This window comes from Pectinophora gossypiella, chromosome 7 (genome assembly GCF_024362695.1).
Source record: "Pectinophora gossypiella chromosome 7, ilPecGoss1.1, whole genome shotgun sequence".
Taxonomy (NCBI): domain Eukaryota; kingdom Metazoa; phylum Arthropoda; class Insecta; order Lepidoptera; family Gelechiidae; genus Pectinophora; species Pectinophora gossypiella.
This window is the reverse complement of record NC_065410.1, coordinates 408,650-431,620: the sequence shown is the minus strand read 5'-3', so window position 1 is coordinate 431,620 and position 22,971 is coordinate 408,650. Positions and strand designations below refer to the sequence as shown.

The 22,971-nt window shown below is 38.7% G+C and overlaps 2 protein-coding genes and 1 long non-coding RNA gene across 6 annotated transcripts in view; 2 read left to right on the top strand and 1 right to left on the bottom strand.

The window, feature by feature from the left end:
* LOC126368250 (uncharacterized) overlaps positions 1–384 on the top strand; it is a 58,605-nt gene extending 58,221 nt beyond the window's left edge. For all 4 annotated transcript variants that reach the window (XR_007566571.1, XR_007566573.1, XR_007566574.1 and 1 more), the window contains exon 3: positions 330–384. This is a non-coding gene — a long non-coding RNA (uncharacterized LOC126368250). The remainder of the gene's footprint in view (positions 1–329) is intronic.
* On the bottom strand, positions 291–2,548 carry LOC126368232 (DNA replication complex GINS protein PSF1-like). The gene is made up of 3 exons (XM_050012137.1): positions 1,916–2,548; positions 1,762–1,826; positions 291–1,646 (listed from the first exon to the last, which is right to left on the bottom strand). Exons 1-3 carry the CDS (start codon positions 1,985–1,987, stop codon positions 1,196–1,198), a joined length of 588 nt encoding a protein of 195 aa, XP_049868094.1. The 5' UTR covers positions 1,988–2,548; the 3' UTR covers positions 291–1,195.
* A 797-nt stretch (positions 2,549–3,345) lies between these two features.
* LOC126368208 (NF-kappa-B inhibitor cactus-like) lies at positions 3,346–22,149 on the top strand. Its single transcript, XM_050012106.1, has 5 exons — positions 3,346–3,977; positions 6,336–6,664; positions 16,068–16,156; positions 18,966–19,199; positions 20,191–22,149. Exons 1-5 carry the CDS (start codon positions 3,655–3,657, stop codon positions 20,263–20,265), a joined length of 1,050 nt encoding a protein of 349 aa, XP_049868063.1. The 5' UTR covers positions 3,346–3,654; the 3' UTR covers positions 20,266–22,149.
* Positions 22,150–22,971: the final 822 nt, after the last annotated feature.

Sequence of the window (22,971 nt, the reverse complement as noted above, 5' to 3'; positions counted from 1 at the left end):
ACGCCAATGCTAACATGGTGTGGCATGAGATTGACAAAAGCTAGCGAAATTTCACATGATTCCCTTATCGGCAAGCGCAGAATAGCGTTAACGAAATCGAAAACTTTCTGGCTATGCCCTCAGTTCCTCCGGCAGAGAACAATGTAGTTACGTATTCGGCCATGGCGAGAAGTCTCCAATCTAGGAACGCCTAAGATGCGATCTTATATGGCTGATGTAACCGATGATGATTTACTGCTAAGTAAATATGCGTACACGTCGGGGTAACACTTAACACGAACTAAACACACTTTTTTACCAAAACTTAATGTTTTATTTCATTGTTTCAGAACAACATTGCGATGCATTAATACGGTAAGTAAACGAAACATCATCTAAAGGGCGGCACCCATCGAAGCCGTACGCAAAGAGAATCTATAAACACGTATCCTATCAGATTCTCCGCAAATTCTCACCTCATTAAAGCTGCGTTTCAGCGTAAGATGGACACCAGCCTTTATAAAAAAATAATTAACCCCAATAGCAGGAATACATGAAGCAATCTTCAATCACTCACAAACAAATCATACAAATATTATAAATTTAGGCAGTACCGAAAAATCTTTCAACTAGGCGTTAAGATAACAATGATTATTATATAAATTGAAACTATCCTAGTACTTCAAGCTACTTCTATACAAAACCCTGAAATAGTTCTGATATTGAAGATAATGTAATCAGTATCAACCAAATACCTTCTCAAATAATAATTAACGAGTTAACCATCAAATTGACATTCAAAGCCACAAAACTGTAATTATCACTGTGATTTACATTGTAGCAGTCATATTCACAAGATTAGATATTCAAGACCATATCAGTAATCTGGTGGTCCCAGGCTCATATCCCGATGGGGACATATCACAAAAATAACTTTGTGATGCCTAGTTTGGTTAAGACAAACAGGCTGAACACGTGATTGTCCGAAAGTATGATGATCTACGCTTTGGAAAGCACGTTAAGCCGTTGGTCCCGGATGCTACATACTGGTGTATGTTAGTATTTGCTACATGAGCCATATCAGGGGCCTTTGGCGGCTCAATGACACCAGAGTTGATGAATAAGATTGGTAATCCACCTCACAACCCACATCATAGAAGAATAATATAATCCTAAAAGATACAATTTCATGCTTATTTTAAACTATAACTTAAAGCTAAAGGATCTGTTTCAATATACCCTGTCGTATCAATGTTTGGCACTCTGACGTTGGCAGAAAATGTCTACTGTTCTTCTTTAACATGATCACATCACCGTCTTCTAACTCCAACTTCCCATAGTCAACCATACACAGCACTTCAATGTATAATGACTTTGGAGGTTTAAGGTTCTCAGTCAAATCTATTCCACTGTAGCCAATATCTTGTCCGAGTGATCTCATGTACGATGCTAAGTTTGTAGAGTATTTTGAAAACCATTCGTACTCGTCATCTGAGAGTAATTCGCGTACATCGGGAGGCAAGACGGAACCAAACTCCCAGCGTAGTGTTTTGATCTTATTCATTCTACTATATAAGTAGGCAAGGAGACAGCGCTTGTTACGTTCCAAAGCTGAATGTCGCACCTGCACTGTTGTCCACAGAGACTTGTTCTCTGTTGTTGCATTACTGTAAATATACAAATGTAACAATTGTTAATAGAAAAGTCAAACTCAATATTATGTAAATAACCCAATCTTAATGTGTGCTTCAATATCTTTAAAAAAAATGAGTAATTACTTACGCATCATTCATATTTAATTTAAACAATATCTGCATTTCTTCTATGATCTGCCGGATTTGCTCATCCTGAAATGTTAGATTTGTTTGTTAACTAAGTTTTATAGGTTATGTTCACTGTCATGAAACCTTAACTTGAATTGCTTCAATATACTCACATTAAATTGATCGATTGTGTCAGGATTCCTTTCGGCTTCCTTCAATAACTCAATTACTTTTTCGCCAAACATTTTGCACAGTTAAAACTACAATAAAAAGTAAAACTGCAAGTGTTAACCAGTTTTCTTAAAAGCTCGCTTTTTTAGTAAATAAAATTTACAACCTCACATTTATATGTATAAAATCATAATTAATTTATTAAAACTCATAAAAATAATTAAAATCCTGAGAAAAATCCGTAAATAGATTTTTTTTTTTTTTTTTGTTTTGGTTTTCCCCGAAGGGTAAGGCAAAGGGAACTATGCCCATACAGCCATGTCTGACGTATTTTTTTTCTTGATGATTAATGAAATGATGAAAGGTGATGATGATGCAACCTAAGCCCCCACCCTCGGAGTAGACTCCTACTCCGAACCCCAAACGAATTAACTCAAAAGTCCGCATAAACTTTTGAGTTATGAAGCGGCTTCCTGACACGAAGCGAAAATAGGCAGATACACTTTGTTTATTGAATACTCCAATATAATAACACTCGCGAATGTCTTCCGACTAACTTAATGCGATCATTAACCACAAAACACCACTTCGTATTAATTATTTAGATTACTCAATGAAGAAAGCAACTGTCCCGTTCCCGTTTCCCGCCAAAAAGCCTCCGTAAATAGAATAGACGTAAACAAACAATGAGTTAAACAATTTTTTTTTTTTTTTGGTTTGGTTTTCCCCGAAGGGTAAGGCAAAGGGAACTATGCCCATACAGCCATGTCTGACGTATTTTTTTTTCTTGATGATTAATGAAATGATGAAAGGTGATGATGATGAAACCTAAGCCCCCACCCTCGGAGTAGACTCCTACTCCGAACCCCAAACGAATTAACTCAAAAGTCCGCATAAACTTTTGAGTTATGAAGCGGCTTCCTGACACGAAGCGAAAATAGGCAGATACACTTTGTTTATTGAATACTCCAATATAATAACACTCGCGAATGTCTTCCGACTAACTTAATGCGATCATTAACCACAAAACACCACTTCGTATTAATTATTTAGATTATTCAATGAAGAAAGCAACTGTCCCGTTCCCGCCTCCCGCCAAAAAGCCTGAGTTAAACAATTTCATGTGTCAAAAAACAGCTGACTTATGTTCGGATACATTAAACACAAATTAGTTATTTAAAAAAGTACAAAATTAAAAAAAAAACTGTAAATTAAATCTAAACCAATAATCAGTCATGCATGCATGATTATAAACGGCAAGCTATCCTACCCACGAGTCACAATCACATTAGAATACGTTACTTAGAATTATACAAACCGCGTTTGAAAAAACCAGTCACGGAAAATACATTTATAATCATTCGTTGAAAACAAAAAGACGTCTTGCAGTCTTGCATTCCAGTCACTTTCACCGTTGAGCTTGGACGTGTGTGGATCGAAGCGTCCTCTATAAAGTGATTGTGGAGCAAAAACAATAAAAACTACGAACGTGTATCCGAATCCGAACGTCATTATTTCGTCATGTTCCATTTTCCGTCGTAGTAGCTAGCGAAGGAGAATTTTGCTATTATTTATTCCATTCATTGCGCACGCGTTTCCGTAGCGTATCGGTTGTTTGTCCGCGAAACTTTTCTATTCTTATCAAAAAATGCTTTCGCGCAGATCGTAGCTGTGAAACAAACAGTAAAACATTAACAATATTTTATCGCGGTTGACCTTAGTGTAGTGAATTCCAAACAAAATGAGTGCCAATAAAGGTTTTCAAACAAAAATTCCCGATGACGACAACTCGGACTCTGGTTTTCTGTCGGGGCCTATCGACAGGTTGCCCGGAGACCCAGAAGAGTCACAGGAGGAGTCGAAAGAATCAGTGGGAGCTAGTGATAGTGGGAATGTGAAGTGTGATAATGAGCAGCGTGGTGACCTCGACAGTGGGCTGGACCTGTGCATGTCGGAGTGCCTGCAGTCGCTGCGAGTGAGCGACACGCCTGCGCCCTTGCCGCTGGAAGGGGCCGACATCCCACCGCTCGCCTTCCTCTTCCAGCAGGATGATGATGGTGATACGTAAGTACTCCACATTCTATACAATATCCATGCAATATATGACATGACTGCAAACCTACAATAACTTTTGAGACTCAATACATAAGTTATACTTGCACTGCTTTTCCCTTCACCCCTTTGTATAATCACTTATAATGAACTAAACCTGCTTCCAAATCTGAGTTTAGCCTATCATAGGATAGAATTATATCTGTCAAGATAGAAACTGAGTTACACGAACACAACTTGAGAACATAGATTGGTATGAAATATAAACAAACTTCACAATACAGCCATATCAAATATTCCTTCGTTTTCTTTTCTGTGGTACCATTATTATATACCACAGATGTCTCCAACTAAGTAGATATGATGCCCAGTAAAGTGACTGATTTCTAACTAATTTATAAGATATCTGTGGTGGCTGATCAACCCACCCAAGTATTGATAATCAGTATTTGTAAATTGTCTTTCCTACTACTTATTCTGTTCCATTCATAACCACCATATTATTTGTATTAAATTCAATAACTCTTTATTACACACAAAAGAAAACATCACATACATGTTTAATGTATTAAAAAAAGAAAAACATCTGAAATCATATTCTATACCTAAAGATTCCCTGCAAGGAATTGCCACCTTCTGTACCATTATAATTAAATTATAATGTATACCTAAAGAATCTTTAGGTATAGAATATAATTTCAGTAAATGTGGGACAGATGGCCTCATTGTCATTTTACATTATGAAAATAAACTCACAACTCTTAATACAAGTTTTGCACTTTATTTATTTTAATTGCAATTTTTTTTTAAATATATTACATCCATATTACAGTTACCATTCATTATGTAATTAGACTTGTTAAGTGACTTTTAAAACTTTTAAAATTAAATATAAAGTATATGCTACTACTACTACCACCATTATAATAAAAAATATATACAGGATGTTAGTGACACCATAAAAAATACTGGGGGGGGTGATTCAGACCATGATTCTATATGAGAAAAATATTGATATCAAGTGGAATTTCCTGTCAGAAAATTCATGAAAATTTCAGTGTTGCTTTAAATTATTTTCAGTTCTATACTTTTGCGATGGAAAATTTCACTAGATACCAACTTATCAATCAATCACCCTCAAAGTTTTTGTTATGATGTCACTAACATTGTCACTAACATATATTAAATATCTACCTACATATAACATTGTACCTCCATTTAAATAAAAGTAAAGTAAAATATATAATAATAATATTATTAGTAAATCTAATATTATGTTTAGATATTTTTTTCTTTCATGTTTATCACAAATAATATTAAAAAAAAACTTCCTGCTTTGTGTTCATGTTATTAATAGGTTTTTCCAAGCATTATGTTATTGTTATTCATACTAACATATTAATTTAATTAGGCCCTTCTAGAATCTTTTATATTTCCTATAATATACAGTTTTGACATAAATAATCAGTTCCTATTGTAAAAATTTAATTTAATACAAAATGGTATATTTATTAAGTCATCGTTGACAATCTGTATTTTAAAGTTATGATGATTCAACTAGGTAGGTACTCTGTTTACTAAATAAATAAATAGTTTATTAGTCATCTTATTATAGCATTTTTTAGGGTTCTGCAGTCAAGTTAGTGGTGTCATGTCTATCTGTTTAAATAAGTCACAAATTCACAATGATTATCCATCTATTATCATTCATCATCCTATTATATGCTTCTCTTAATTAACAAACTAAAGGTGATTCTGTTGTGACCCCTGAACAAAATATATTACCTAATGTACCTACCCTATCAAATGAGAAAAGTATAAAGTTAAAGTCTGGCCCATTACATGGCAAATGTTTCTTGATTATCATCATCATCTGTCATGTCTACAGAACCCAGTGATGCGCGGGCGTATCGTACTTGGCATGTTTTTTTTTTATGAATACCAATATATATATTATATATCTCCTTTGTGTCAACAAGACAAGAAACTACTGTGATTAAATGTAATAATTAAATGCGTAAGAAAATAATGATATTAAAACTTCAGTCAGTTATTATTGTTTATTAGTCAGTCAGTTGTCTTATACTGATTAAAAAATAATAGATAACCTTTAACACAAAAAGCATAATAATAATTGTTGATATTGTGTTTTGGTTAATTCTCGCCCACAACACTTATTGTGGTAACAAAAACGCAAATCCATTTGTACCATTAAGTAAATGCTACACTATTAAATAAACCATTGTATTATAATAACGATACTTCTCTCATTAGCAACAAGACATCTTTCCTCTGGCATAACTAACCACTAGACAATGAATCATAACATGCATTTAAATCTATTTATTGACACACATATGTAATTTGCAGACAGTTACACATCTCGGCAGTACACGGGTGCCAGAAGTCAGTGAGCACACTCATTAGGGTATGTCCAGACAAATACTGGCTGGACCTCCCGAATGACTATGGCCACACAGCGTTGCACCTGGCGGTGATGAGCGGGCATGCGGTGGTAGCACGGATGCTGGTGCAAGCCGGAGCGTCGCTAGGCCTCAGAGACCTCAGAGGAGACACCCCCATCCACGCAGCCACCAGAGCCAAGAACGTCGAATGCCTACAAGCACTCCTCGCACCTATAGACAGTCACAGACTCACAAAGAACCTAGCATCAATATTAAATTTGAAGAATTATGGAGGTGAGTCTATGTTTTGACTTTAATTTAAGCAGTATTTAATGGCAATGGCTCGGTTTAATATACTAAACAGTAACATTTAAAAGTATAAATGGAATGGAAGTTAAAACCAGATTTTAATAAAGTTACTTTGTTTTGGAAGCGAACTTTATTTTCAGAGATTTTGTCATTAGATGTTGCTATTTTGTTATTTTATAATATATTGAATTGTAATGTTTTATTATCTCGACGTGTGACGTCATGAGGGCACTATGAGAGGTCATATAAATTGCAGATAACGAACCGACCATTCACAAGTCTCGTAGCTGAATTTTAATGTTGAGTGCCGCACAATAACTACGTAGCACAGACAGATAGGTATTGCGATTGACAAATATGTTTTTTCCGAGAGCTACCGGGATTAGCGCGGTATTCAGCAATAACTTGATATCGGCAATAGATAAAGCTTTATTGTGTGCGGTGAAGTAACGGATGCGTCGCATGTGGTTCACCTTCGATGGAGCATTGTCCGGAGGTTACATCCGGCCGTCGTGTGAACATGATGCGGAGACTCTCTAGGATGTGCCGTCAATTGAATTGCAGCTCTAATCAGAACAGGTTGTGTCAGTAGGACATTGTTTACATGTGAACGCACCGCGAGACACCAAGGTCCTCGATACGCTCAATGCCAAACTAACAGCCGTCCGCCGCCCGCGGAATTTCCTATCTGTGTAAATTACATTAAAAAGATATTAGCAAGTCAGAAGTATTTATATTGTCGTCGGTTTTCCCGAAGCGTTCGTTATTCAATGTTCGGTTGCGCAAACGCGCAGCCTCTCGGCCTTTCAACCGTGTGGGTTTACCCGACTGCGCGCCCGACCTCAACATACGGCCGGCGAATTAATTTTGGGTCCGAGTTGTTTGACCTGGCCTGTAGATATCAACTAGGGCTGCCACTCTATACCTCCGAAGTATTGTAGAACAATACTTAATGATGTACCTCATAAAAAACCCATTGTCGCAATAAATATCCTCCTCCTCCTCCTAAAAGGTCCCAACTTGCCCTTTTTAAATAAAAATAACTTGGAATGTAAAACTGGAATTTGCAACAAAAAATGTAGTCAGCCCTCGAGCGAGCGGGTCTCAAACCGGCTGGGGTTTCCCGGGACTACGTGTGCGACGGCTCGTGGGCCGAAGTATCTAAATAAGCCGGTGAAAGTCCGGACAGATGGGGTATCTTGCCCCGACCGCCCCGCGGCTCCCCGCCAATTGCCAACCTTACGTGCACTTCGTATGCTAAGCACACGGGTTTCCCGACATTTCAATATCCCACCGTCACGTGCCAAAGACAATAAGTACATGTGTCAATCGATATTTTCATACCGTTTTATTAAACAACCGGCTATATTACGTCTGCGGGTATTTTACGTCGTTTTCTCACGTGATATACAAGATCGAAGAATGTTCTAGTACAGTCGTTTGCATTCGTTTTCCGAGTTTCAATCCAATTTCAATTACCTTATATTTAAATATCTTCTTACTCAAGCCGACTATCGTGTAATCTCTTGAATTGTAAATACAGTAGATTATCTTGGGAAAACCTACAAGTAAAAGGTGGATATCTCTGCAGGGGAAACTAAAAATCTAAGTCACAGCGCAGGTGGCGTCAGGAAAACCGCAGATCGTTCTGCATGGTGGTGGAATAATTGTGGAACAAAACAATAGTAGAGTGATGCGGCGGAGCAGCCCGCGTGAAAGTGTGCCGGCCGCGGAAATCCCAGCGTTACGCGATGGACTTTCTCTAAGAGATTGGTTGCGAATGATTCTGCGATCGTATGAGCGATCTGGGCCCTGTTTTATAAAGCTGACAATTCGACATATCTGTCAAAAAATGACAAAATTGTAGAATTGTCGCGCTTAGGCTGTTTTATAAAGGTAACAATTATGTCAAAAATCGACCGTGAAAACGTGACATATTTGTCATTTAAAAAAGCGTTTAATAAAACTCGACATATGTCAAAAAACCACAGTCAAATTATTACGTCACCACAATTGTGGGATTGTCGTGACAATTATGACGAATTTTGACATATTTGTAAATAATAATGTTTTATGAAGCTAAATGAGGGTAGAATAGAAAAAATATTAACAAAGTAAAAGAAAGAATCAATCACTATACTATTGAATATTGAATATATTGACTAGTGCAACTTCGATTGTTTGTATTGATCGCGTGTGATGGAAATGCACAAGAAACTAAGTATTTTGGGGATTATCTATGAAAATAGAAACATACTGTTTGGGAAGTTTAGTGCCCAATTGACTTTCACTGCTCGATGATAGTACCATTTTTTGTAATGCGTGTTTTATAAACACTTTCTTACTCCTGTAAGAAAGTGTAATGCGTGTTTTATAAACACTTTCTTAAAGGAGTAAGAAAGTGTTTATAAAACACGCATTACAAAAAATGGTACTATCATCGAGCAGTGAAAGTCAATTGGGCACTAAACTTCCCAAACAGTATGTTTCTATTTTCATAGATAATCCCCAAAATACTTAGTTTCTTGTGCATTTCCATCACACGCGATCAATACAAACAATCGAAGTTGCACTAGTCAATATATTCAATATTCAATAGTATAGTGATTGATTCTTTCTTTTACTTTGTTAATATTTTTTCTATTCTACCCTCATTTAGCTTCATAAAACATTATTATTTACAAATATGTCAAAATTCGTCATAATTGTCACGACAATCCCACAATTGTGGTGACGTAATAATTTGACTGTGGTTTTTTGACATATGTCGAGTTTTATTAAACGCTTTTTTAAATGACAAATATGTCACGTTTTCACGGTCGATTTTTGACATAATTGTTACCTTTATAAAACAGCCTAAGCGCGACAATTCTACAATTTTGTCATTTTTTGACAGATATGTCGAATTGTCAGCTTTATAAAACAGGGCCCAGCTCGTCACACACGCCGACGTATACAATTATTTAAATACGAAATTAGGAGGCCAAAGGCTTCGTGACTTTGCGGTTATCGTACAATTACCTTCTGTAGATGATCAATATTGAAAACATTCAATTTCGAAACCCGTCTCCATAAGCAACAAGCTACTCGATATTAATAGTAATAGTAACTGGTAATTGATATCGTATTGTATCAATTGACCTGTGCTAATTGTCGTGTCGGACGTTCATGTCGATGACCAAAGTTTCTCGAAATGACGGAATCCGGTTTTAGTTTGATGACCGTGATGATCATCGCCACACTCATTTAGTCTTGACTTTATTTGTACACTTGGAATTTCCACAATAAAGATTAAACGCGATTGTCACTACTTTGATAATGTTTGTATTTAATTGGTTTTCAGAACATAGATGTTTGTTGTTTTACATACATAATAGTTGAGAACAACAGTAGCACAGGACTTGTTTGCGTTTGTTGTATAACAATGTCAATGGAGGTTAGTCAGAAACAGAGTACAAGTACTTAACTTGATCAAATGACAAATGAGGAAAAAATTGAAGAGAATCGACTTACAAGGACGGACGCTGAGTACGGTAGAAAAAATGTAACAACATCAAACGTTACAATTAAACTGTTTGAAAAAACAGATCGGCGTTGTTCTACGTGTTTTCTAGTGGAGAAAAAAATAGCCCCGCCTTCGTGTTCGTTGTTAGACGGATTGCCGTCACTCATCGTCCAGTTAGAGTAGGCATCATTCGAAGTAGCACCATGTTGGAAGTCTAATATATTGTGTCAATGTCAAAGCCCATCGTCGCGGACTCGAGCTGGGTATTCCCACCGCTGACCTGGTTCGCGCACCCGCTACACATAACCCGACAATTTCAACATCACCACCCATCTCAACAATGGAAATAATGACAAAGAAACGTCAGGTAATACCGGGGTCACAAAACGTTGGCGCGTCCCTAATTTACTTACTTATCTGGGTTTTTCACAAGTTTCGTCTCGGCACTCAAAACTGGCTCCTACCAGTGTATTTGATGGCGTAACGTCTCATTTAGTGTGCGATTATATAAACAAATTAATTTTAAAATCATGCATTTGTTTCTTGTCTACTTTCCATAAAGTAACAAAACATGACGCGTACTAAATAAGTGGTCTAATAAATCTAACAGAGATGAATCATTATGCTCACTCTTTCATATCATATTCTATTTGTGGTTTAATTTGTTGTTATATCGTAAAAGGGCGTAGTGTGTCATGTAAGATTCATCCCAGCTGCCGGTAGACTCATGAGGAATAACCAGTCCGTTGACCGTGGTAGCTGAAAATACGGAAGCGGAGAAAATATCTCTTGCCGCGCGGCGCTGGCCATGTTTGGCGCGAGCGAGTCGCCCTGGCGGCGCGCGCGCATTCTTGGGAAAACCCCATCGCCGCGCTGTGACGTCACGGCACCCATTTAGCATACCTGCGATGTAGTGCGGGCTCGCTCATTGTATACTGTACGTTTTGTGCGCCATTTCTTACTACGGATTTTCTTCTGTCAATTGTTCTGTTGTCTGTAAACACGCGACGCGCATTAGGAATTCCATTCAATTGTCTTTTTTCCGACAGATGTCGATGTAAACAGTCATCCTTTCGGCACCTATGTTGCTGTAATTGTTGTTCTGAGGTCACGTTATACAGTAAATGGAATTGACAATGAGATGAGAACATTGTGTTTTAAAATTAGGGACGGAATATCCAGCGCGCGGTTTTCCTCTGAAGCGGTTGCATTGAGTAATCTAATTACAAATGTTGTAGGTACACTGTCGCATGTGCAAACATGTAACAATAGAGTTATAAAGCTAAACACTGGAGAACTCAGTGTACTTACTACATACTTACCTACATCACTATGTCTTACACGTGTAGTGTAGTCTAACTCATGTAAGTATATAAGTCGTAATATGGAGATATACCTACCTACCCGCAATATGTTACATTGTATTTTGTACTATTAGAACACTGAAATACTGAAACACGCCTGTATCCCCGCAGGGGTAGGCAGAGGTGTATACGTAAAGTATTACAATACACCTCCTGGCCGTCCATGTTTAAGTCTCACGTATAGAAAGCGAGCCTATTGCCATTAACCGGGCGCAAATTCTGAAAACCACGAGACGTCAATCGTCTATAATCCAAACATGTATCCTAACAGACAGCCGTAATGTTGGTAACCTTTTTTTTTTTCGAGGGGAAATGCCTACCGCATACCCCCCACCGCGGGGGCAGCGAGAGGGTTATGTCGGGCTCACACCGACTAAAACCCCCCGGTGTCCGTATCACCGCCGTTATGCCAAGCTACGGGGACGCTTTCGCATTCTTCCGCGGAATCCAGGCACCCTAGCCCAACCCCTCAGGAAAACCCCAGACATTTAAGAAATGCTTTGTCTATTGTTCATGTTATTACTCAACCAATTGACTAATAGAAATGTTAGGTATCAATATTATAATTAGCACGTAACTTTGTAGTCTCGCGTACATACCTTTTTTAATACTATGTGTGATTAATCAATAATATAAGACATCTTCAAACAAATGTCCCTAATTGTTGAATCATCAAGTTTTTCTTACATTGACGTATATGTATTTGTTAATTCTACACGTCTATACATATACATACGCGTAGTACATACGCGTGTTACGTGTAGCTGCTCCATTCATTTTCGTATTAACAAAAGGCAAATCTGCCTTTGTAATTTGAGCGTCATTTAGTGTTTTTATTCATTTAGTCCACGGATAAAAATCAAGGAAAAAGTTAATCTACACGTGTTTTAAATTAGCTTAGTTAGATATTTGAATACCTACAGGGTACAGTCACAAACGTTCTAATCTCGTTACCATCGAACAATTTAACCGCCTATTTACACATGAAATTTGAATAATCATATCCTAGTTGTGATTTTCCAAGACAATGTTTGTCTTTAGCGGGTCTTTCTATATTCGCCAGTGAAGCCTCTACAGTAGTAAAACCGGACCATTTTGATTTTTTTCCTTAAATGTTTAACGTGAAGGGAAACCCGAATCAAAAGTGCGCAGTATCTTGAATGAACTTTGGACTGCGCAAGGCTCACAGCATAAACCCCCGTCAGGGTACTCAAGGTTGTAACTCAGATCAGAAAAAAAACTTGCAAACATTCAACACTAGGGTCAAAATATAATAAATAAATGTACCAGCGCACTGCCCATAACGTTAGGCAGTACTTGGCCCCTTCAAAGACTTTTATGCCAACAGCGGTAGCAAGAACATCGGCCATTCTTATATCCTCCCTAGTTCCCCTGCCACGAACCGAAACATTTTAATTCCAAAATATAAATTTAGAATAGTATTATTTTTAAAGATACTTGTGAAAATTGTAGTAACAGCCAGAGCTGGTACTGAAAACATTGAGCGACGTATTTAGCTCGCGTCTATTTTAGACGCGTTTAAATAAACTTGGAGCTGATCCAAGTCGGCGATCCAAGAACACACACGTACGCGAAAAGATGAATTTGTCAAGGATCATGTCGATGGTAATCATTCAAACAGACAGACAAAAACAAGCGGACATAAACCATCGGGGCGATAATTCTCCATAAGGAACAAGTTACCTCGTAGCTAGGACTATCCTTTTTTTCACTAAAACAATATAAAAGTTCGCCACCAAACTTGGCACATTTTGATATTCACCCATAGACAATTTATTGAGCCATTAGTACCATAATATAACATCACACCTATATACCGACAGATGTATACTATAGTATACACACCCACTCCTCGCCAGCTATGTTAAGCCTTATGTAATAGGGGCCGAGCCTATTGCCATTTACTGGGTCATCATCATCACCAGCCCATTAACGTCTCCACTGCTGGGGCACGGGCCTTCCCTATGGATGGATAGGGAGAACGGGCCTTAAACCACCACGCGAGCCCAGCGCGGATTGGTGGTCATTAACAACTGCTAATGCAGCCGGGACCAACGGCTTAACGTGCCTTCCGAAGCACGGAGGAGCTCGAGATGAAAACTTTTTTTTTGTGGTCACCCATCCTATGACCGGCCTTTGCGAAAGTTACTTTACTTCAACAATCGCAGACCGAGCGCGTTTACCGCTGCGCCACCGAGCTCCTTACTTTCATGAGCTCATTTACTGGGTACAAATCCCGAAAACCACGTATAAGCAATTATGTTTAATCTAAACATGAAATCAAATTCATAATGTAGAATTCATTGGTTCAGAGCCAGAGCTGGGATTAAAACCTGTGACACTACAATGTCACTCGTTATCCGAACAAGGATATCACGGATGTAATGAACCAATGTTGTGAAATATTTAGGCATCATAAAGTTGATAGCTAAATGAACCTGTTAATATCTAACATAATTAACTTGAAAACTCGTTAATGAATACGAGTACAATAGGAAGTAAAATATTAATAATTACATTGGTAATCCCATCTGGAATGTTCCATGTTGTTAGTCGGTGTATTGTAGAATTTTCGAGCTTTGTCATTTGATTAAAATAATTATTTATACATTTTAGACTGCGGCTGAGCGATGGTCACTTAGTAAAAATGATCTTTATCTTTAGTAGACCCGGAGCATCTTATCTTCTCTTGTTTTCAACTTCACAGACAAAATTAAGACCACTTATTGAATCACTTTAATTCTTCTGAAGTTTAATTTATCCTCGTCAAACCAAGGAATTGTTCCCCTGCTGCTTCAATAAGCTGGCCGCGAGCGATTCATGCCAACCGCCGCGGTAAAACCACGTTTGAAATAACCTTACTATGGCGTAGTGATTTTCCCCCTCATATCCAAGATTTCCATGGAACCTAAACTTGTCTGAGAGTGACGTGTTCCTCCGAGAACGATGTCGCCGCCGCGCCGGCGGAAATGCCTCGGCTAGCGCTGAGGGAAAACAGGAAAACATCGCACAAACTTCACACCCGATAAGGGCTCGACATTCGGCGGGCCTACGTGACACAACGCTAGCTTTGTTTTTTGTTATATTTATTAGTAGGAACCTTATCTGTACTTTGTACCGTGTTTTTTCCCATAGAATATACACCTATACCTATATGTGCAAACTCGTATGTATGCATCTACTCTCTGCTTTTAACTTTTAAACTAAATAGCAGTATTTTAATGAATTTTCACTAACACAGGGGGCTCGACTACTATAGACGGCGATACGGCTCACCATCTATTGCGTTGGTCTAACAGAAATCTCGGTGAGGGGTGGGTACTTAGTTCATCTTGCGATGGATGTAAGTGCCTCTCACCATCCTAATTGGGATATAGTCGCGTTTATTTGATATTGTAATTTATTCATCAGTTCTAAGTGGTATTCCCTGTTACTTACGGAGCTGTTTACATTTGATTTTTGCTGGACAAACAACGAGAATGTCTATAGCCGTCTATGGCCGTGTGGCCAAGTAATGTCATTTAATTTAATATACTAACATAGTTCGTAAGTCTCTATTGTTTTACTAACATTATATGGATGCAGAATCTGAAATAAATATTTTATTATTATTATTATATAGATTCGGACTAAGTTTAATGTTATGAAGTATGAAATGTTTACTGCTTCTAACAAAGTCTGTTGTCGACAGGCTCAAACATAGCAACAGATGCGATAAAACAGTTTGATTTAGATAGCGCGCGCGCATTTGATTAATTCAGTAAACGATTGACACGCATTTTATTAGGTCATGGTTGTGATACCTACATTGGGAAAATCCGCCGGAACGGATTTCCTGATATCATAGTTTTAATCTGTGTGTAATTTGTTTTTGATTTTTATATACCGACATGCATACACGTTGCTAAGTGAAAGCAAAACCTGATAGTAGTTTTAGCTGTTACTATAAGGCACCTTCTAAACTATTTTCACTTATGACATCACTTAACGTATCAATTTAATACCGCCTATAAAATACATGGCGATCTAGCGATAGGTGAATACACGGCGAATGATCTATCGTGGAGAGCGGTCACTACATTGGGAAGGTCACAGGAAAAACCCGCGTGGCTTTACAAACGACCGCATAAAGTCGCCATGAAACGATACCGTATGTTTGTTGCACTGGCATTGTTATATTGCCAGTTCAACATATATGTTTTTAATAAATAATAATTCTGTGTGCCCTTTGAGTTAGGCTCAATACTAGAACAACAAGAGTCCGGAATGTGCACAGTAATTATCTAATAACAAAACACTCATAAAAGTGAAATATTTATAAATTGACAACATTAGGAGCATAATGATATTGGTGCGCGTTCAAAGTAAATAGTAGGTCAAAACCCGTATTACTGCTGCTCTACCCTCGCTTCCTCCAAATGACCCAAGTAATCAGAATAAGAATTGAAAAGCATTGTTCCAAAGTCTGATTTTAATCGACGGTGTATATTTTTTTCAGGACAAACGTGCGTTCACTTGGCAGCGACAACAGGACATCTTCCCACCTTGCAAACACTCGTCTACTATGGAGTCGACATCAATGCTAGAGTAAGTGTCACTATCCTCAAAAAAATCCAGCCAATCACACGTATCATTTAAAACTTAATACGTGATAGCGGCCGCCTCTGATTGGTGGAACAGCTTATTCAAATATGGCGACGAATTTCGAGCACAACTCATCAATCTAGTCAGTTTTATTTATCAAAATTATTATTATGGAAATGTCCTCATGAAGTGGCGCGTGCAAAATGACGTCACGTCGTGACCCGCGAGTAAACAAATCGTAAAGATCGTGATCATGCAATGATTCAAGTTTATGGAAATCGTCATCGGTTTCCCGGTACGATCGCGGTGTCCCCAGCAGTGCGTCACCGTTGCAGCAAATTTCCGTGAGAACCAGCCCTTGCATCACAGTCAATAGTCCACAAGATGGGCAATTACCCAGCAGTAACGCCGGTTTTCTTACCGGTGACGTATTCAACTAGGATCTTTGATAATGAAATCAGGTTTTATTTTTTATTGTAGTACATAACACCATCGTGATCTGACATAATAAGGATACGACTCCAGTCTATTATAAAATATTTTTTTTATTTAATATGATAACATTGTTTTATCGGAAAAGGGAAACAAAAACAATATTTAGGTTTCGTCTGCTCATTATTCATTTGGTTACATCTGCGGTGTAGTTTTTCCTATTACGGAAGAAGTGAGCTCAGATTTGGTAAATTTTTTAACAGAGAATTCTTGTTGTATATTTTGTATTGAGCAAAACCTTTACTGTACTTTCCCAGTTTCCGATAACATTGTCTGTTATCTGGGCAAACTTTTGGAATGAACATTTTTAATTATCGGTGCTTTATTGATTAAATAATGTAGTGTCCCTAAAATGCGTTGTTTGTGTAACTTTATGTTTATTTGTAGAGACTTGTAGCTTTGTGTACTTTATCGAGTAATCTAACGTGAAGGTTGCCAGTCGGTTTCCACGCTGGAAAACCCGCCTCGGGCAATCAGCTGATAGCGCCGTCTATCTACACACTCGGGTTTTTTGCACTCTTGTACTTGCGTACTGATATGTCCTTAGGTAGCTGGAAAACAGATAGGTGCCGTTATGTGCGTCAATACTATGTTGTATCATCCATCATAGTATAGCATCATCATCAATTTAAGAGCCACGCTCTTGTCGGTGTAGCATTTTCCAATCCAGCATGAAATGTAAAATTTCAGTTAGATAGGAACTCTACTACGTGTTCATAGATAGAGTTCCTGCAACACTCTTTTAAAGAGCTTTTAACTTTTATTTTAAATAAAATAGGCTCGTGTTTTACCACAATCTCACCTGACCTGACGCTTACCTAGCAAATGCCTATGTAATATAAGTAACTAATATTAAGTCACAAGGAAGTGCATGTTGTTTACCAATACACAGCAGGTCAGATCTAGAACTCTTTTAAAAGGCCTGTACGGTATCGGAAAGTTTTGACTGCACAGAAGTGGAGCAGGAAAATCCACAACAATACTTGATTCCATAAATTATAAACATCAAGTTGATATGAACTGGACTAGTAGAGTATTAACATAAGTGAAGATATTAACGACGCGAGCGGATTTTCCAAATAATTGCATTAGTTGTCTTCGTGATATCTAGAGGATTAAGCGTGCGGTGGTTAATAAAAGGAAAAGATAACGCACAAATATTATTACAAATACTTTAACGAGCAGATAAATACAATTTTATTAATCGGCGCTGCGCATTCGGATGGCTATGTCTGTACATACCTTCTTCGTGCCCAAAGTAAATAAATAATTTAGAAAACAGAACGCAAAGTGGAAACCACAAAGATGCAAACATAGATAGACCGCAAGACCACCATTTGTAAACGTACGTTAACACGTAACATGACGCATTACGCATCTTACGTCGTATCGACGTCAGGCACGAAGCGCGCGGCTGGGTTTTTTGACAGACAATCACTTTACGATATTTGAAAGTCATATTACGGATACAGCACCGTTGGTTTTTCACTTGACTCACACTTGCAGGCAACGGAAATCTCATGACAGTACTTTCAGATAAAGACTTTTTATGGACTGTTTGAAGCGTTTGATTGATGATCTCCGCCTCGTTGAACAAGTAAATTCCCTCGATTCTAGGTAATTGTACGGAATTAATTGTGGAATATGTTATTTTTATTGCCGTGTTTTTTTCCGAGAAAAGCGGTCCTTTAGATGTTAGGTCATGGCATTGAATCATATGTTATAGTCATTTCGACATTATTTAGTAAAGATATCGTGGATACCCATTTTTTGTTACTCCATGATCTTACGAAGTCTGATCATAGTTCAAATTAGTCATTTAGTTAGGGGATGCGCATGTGTGATTTTATCACGGTGACATGTGTATTCTTTTCGCTAAGAAATGCTATTACGGTGTAGGACCGACTATGGAAAGTCAAACCATCACCTATGTAAATGGGGCTTAAAGGAGTCACCATACTGTGAATGTGGTCACCCGGACCAAACCATATCTCACATAGTGAACGAATGCCCTCTGCACCGGTTCCCAGGTGGTATAGCCGAGCTGCATTGTGTGACGGATGCAGCAGAGACTTGCTTAAGGGAGCTTTAGCTGGATATTTGATCCAAGCAGGATATTTTTCTGCCATACGCAATAATAACAAGGTTTTTGATGTCAATGTTCCGTGTCTTGCTGCAGTATTTGAAATCGGCAATTTTCTGATGATTTTTTTGTGTCGGTTGTGACCTGTAATCTCATTCAACTGTGGGGTCGGGGTTATTATCGAACTGGCACAGGCCAATAGTCAGTATAGTAAGATGGTGTTGTTGTTTGTTCCAGGAGGGCCTGGGCGGGTGGACGGCGCTGCACATCGCGGCGCGGCGCGGCGACGTGCGCCTGGCGCAGCACCTGCTGGAGCGCTGCGCCGGCGTGGCGCCGCGCGCGAGGGACTACGCGGGCCGCACGCCGCGCCGCCTGGCGGCCAGGCACCCCGCCTTCGCGGCCCGCGACGCCCAGCGCCTGTTCGCGCCCTCCGCCGAGGACAGCGACACCGACAGCGACGACGATGACGAGGTGAGTCCTTAATCTTAGCACCCGACCGCCCTGTAGGTGAGGGTAGGTCTCTAGGAGAGAAGAGAGAAAACGTATCGCATGCTGTGTCGATTTCACACGTCTCTTTTCCACTCCGCTTTGATGGATACCTCCCCTTTCCGGTGCATTCTGCAAGCGACAGATGTCTACTAATTTCTCTACGATAGATACAGTTTCGATGTTGGTAATAGTCATAGTCGAAATAGTTTACCTACTTCCCCATATAAGTTTAGAATATTAGAATAGAAACGACAATTCCGATTTTATTTTGTTCTCTTTGAAACTCAATTTATAAGTATATGTATGTATAAAAGTAGCGATTGAAACCTCGCTTGGCTTAGGATGACGTTCCACTGAAGCGGACGAAAAGCGATCGAAGCGTTAAAGTGGAGCGGAGCGGGGAGGAGCGTGGCGGAGCGGAACGCAGCGGAGAGCGGCGCGAACTCGTGCGCAAGCGCGCGCACCGCGCCTCGGAGAACACGTGACCCGTACGTTCCCCTCGCCACGCTCCCACTCACTCTCCATGCTATGAGCCTGGCCCGGGGTCGCTCTGTCACACTGTTTGTCACATAATTGCATGTTCTTTATTCTTCACTATTTTAGTTGGATACCAACCTATCATTCATTCAGTGCACTGTCAATGTAAAAACGGAACAGCTGTCTTCTTTCATTATTTACTTTGATACGTGTGTTTCCGATCGGTCAATTCCTCAGATTGTTGTATGATCATAACGGTGAGGCCCGCCCCATCGGGAGGGTCTAAGTTGATCGTTCGGATATCTATGCGCTTGTATTCTTCTGTAAATGCATCCTAAGTAATCTATCTTAGTTTTTGTGTCATGTAATGAACTCCATATCTACAAAAAGTCAAGTTTGTATCCTAAAGATAATCTACTAGTATTTCTTAGCTATTTTTGGGTAATTGACATTCCAAACAACATGAGATTTAATATTTGTATATTTTTGTCCACAGTACGATAGTGAGGACCCGGAGTCGTTATTCGACAAGATCCGCGGCAGCATGGCGACCGCCGTGGTCTCCAACTAACTGCCACCAGGCGGCCCGCCGGTCAGCCGACCACGATCACGGCCGACCACGGCGGACCGCCCAGGCAACCTGGGCGATACAATAAACGACTGTTGAAGAGACACTCCGCCCCGCACCGCGAGGTACCTTACCCCACCCCCGATTTGCGTACCCACTCCAGTCCGTATCACGTAACGCACGCGCGGATTATCTGTCTCGCTCGGTCGGTACACTCAGTTGCGCGTGTATAAAAAGATTTTTGAATGGAGTGTCCGAAGTTCGACAATGTTCAGGCGCCTGGGCGGTCCGCCACATCATGTAATAAAACCACAAAATCCATCAACAATTGTATAAGTAAATAAGAGGCATATACTTGTGATGTGTTAAAACTACTGAGTAATGTGAAATTGAAAATGAGTCTAAATGTTGCATAAATTTACTCAAATTTGACCTTTTCGATAAAATATGACCGCAAGAGAGATAAGACAAATGTTTGTTTAACTAAGATGTTTTTTTAACAATCTTTCTTGGATTGAGAATGTTTGGAAGAACAGAAGTCATATTAATGTAGAAATAAATCCGAGTTGAAAGAGAGTAAAATGTACCTATATCAGATCAGTAGGAAGTGTTGGTATTTGGTAGTTTGTGTCATGTCTTCCTTTCCGATAACTTGTATGTATAATACGAATTGTTTTTGATGAATTTAATTCATTTTGTAATGCCTGAATAGGCTGGCATAAAACCTTACAAGATTTGTCTAAGACGCGTCAGTTTGTTGAAATGATTGAAATCAAATTAGCCTTATAGTGAAAAACCATGTTCGTGTGTTTTAACGAAACCTCACAATAGACCCGCTAGTGACAATTCAAGTAGAAAAAATTAGTCTGTATTTTATTAATTGAATTAAATCGAGGTTTTGTCGAAGAAAATTACATCAGAATGTGTGTTTTCGAAAAGGCGCTTACTAGGTTTTCACTATGAAGCGAGGATATACAAGTAAATCCATGTTTTATCAATACAAGTACATTCAGAAAACTAAATAATCCCTTTGTGATGTCATTCGTCACAAAAGGCGCGTCTTCGTGTGACAAGCAAGTTATTCGCACATTCATTCATTTTGTAGGCCTGTTGGTATTTATTTGATGTCAGATATGTTGTATAATCGTCTATGAAGAATATATTACAAAGATGTAAACAGATCGTTTGTATAGTGTGGATAATATTGGTGCTACGCAACATTGCCCAGCGTTTACAAAGATACGCAAAAGCTAAAAAGTTTATCGTTTAATCGCAGGGTTTAAAACTTTTTATTGGAATTATTGGGATAATATTTGTAAAACAAAGCGCACAGGCAGTCTCTATGGGTTTTGAAGAGTAAACTTTCGGTCTCAAGTGCCTGTCTTGCTCCAACTTTCTGCTGAAAGCAGTAGTTAAGACATCAGAAACATGTTTTCTGTAAAATTATTGTATAAATGAGACAATATTTGTAATTTAGTATGTATTTATGTATTTGTTCAGTCTCGCGACGAGGGCGGGCGTCAACGTTATATACATCTCTTTTCAACTTTATTGATGTGTGAAAGAGATGGGTGTATACTTCTGACGTCGTCGTGCGGTGCGAGACATGTGAATGACCAATCGGAACTGTGTTTCCTTGTTGTGTAATAATTAACAGAACTACGTCACGCCAAGTTAAGAGGGAATGTGACTGAGGTTGAAATGTGTTTGCCTGTTGACACTCCTCGCACTGCGGCGCACGTGGTTGTATGTATCCGTTATTTAATGTATGTATTTAAGGTAAATAGTTTCGTTACAAATTCGGATTATTTTATAAGTAAAACTTACTATATTTTATGTATTGTTGTCAGGTTAAAATCTATTCAGTATACATGTATGTAATTTGAATTCCGTTGTTTTATTTTATTATATAATCCTCATGACTTTTACAGTGATATTTTCTCTTGCGTACAATAACTAATATGGTAACGTCTCGACACTGATTCTAATCACTGAATCAATCTCTACCGTGGCAGTGATCGTCAGTTAGTGGAATAAAAATAAACACAAGAATTTAAATCTTCTCTCGTGTGGATTGAGAGGTGGATTACCAACCTCATCAACCCTGGTATCAGGGTTACTATTAAGCCGCCAAAGGCCCCTCACATGACTCATGTAAGGACTACTTATTTACATCAGGAAGTAGTAACTGAGACCAAAGGCTTAACGTGCCTTTCGAAACACGGATCATCTTACTTTCGGAAAATCAGGTGATCAGCCTGTAATGTCCTAACCGAACTATGGATCACAAAGTATTTTTGTGATATTTCCCCTCCAGGAATCGACCCCGGGACCAATTTAAATTAGAATTAGGGAGGAATTTAAATTAAGAATATTCATCGGAAATAATTATGTACACTGTGTGGAAGAAACTTGGGCATTAAACTAATATGACAATGGGGGGGTTAAAAATACCACATCTAAAAAGTAATATTGCTATTTGACATTTGTTATTGCGCAATTACTTTTAAGTATATGCCTAAATGGCATATTGCAATGATGTTTTTGAGATGAATTGCTTCAACTTTTTAGACCCCCTAAACGGACCCGCGATGAATCTGGCTTGCTTTGGTGTGTCTCTAAAGAGTTGAGGCGGTTTTCGAAAAATAAAGAGAAGTGAGGGTAGTTACACCCACAACATATTATACTAAAATCGCTCGCCTCAGTCGT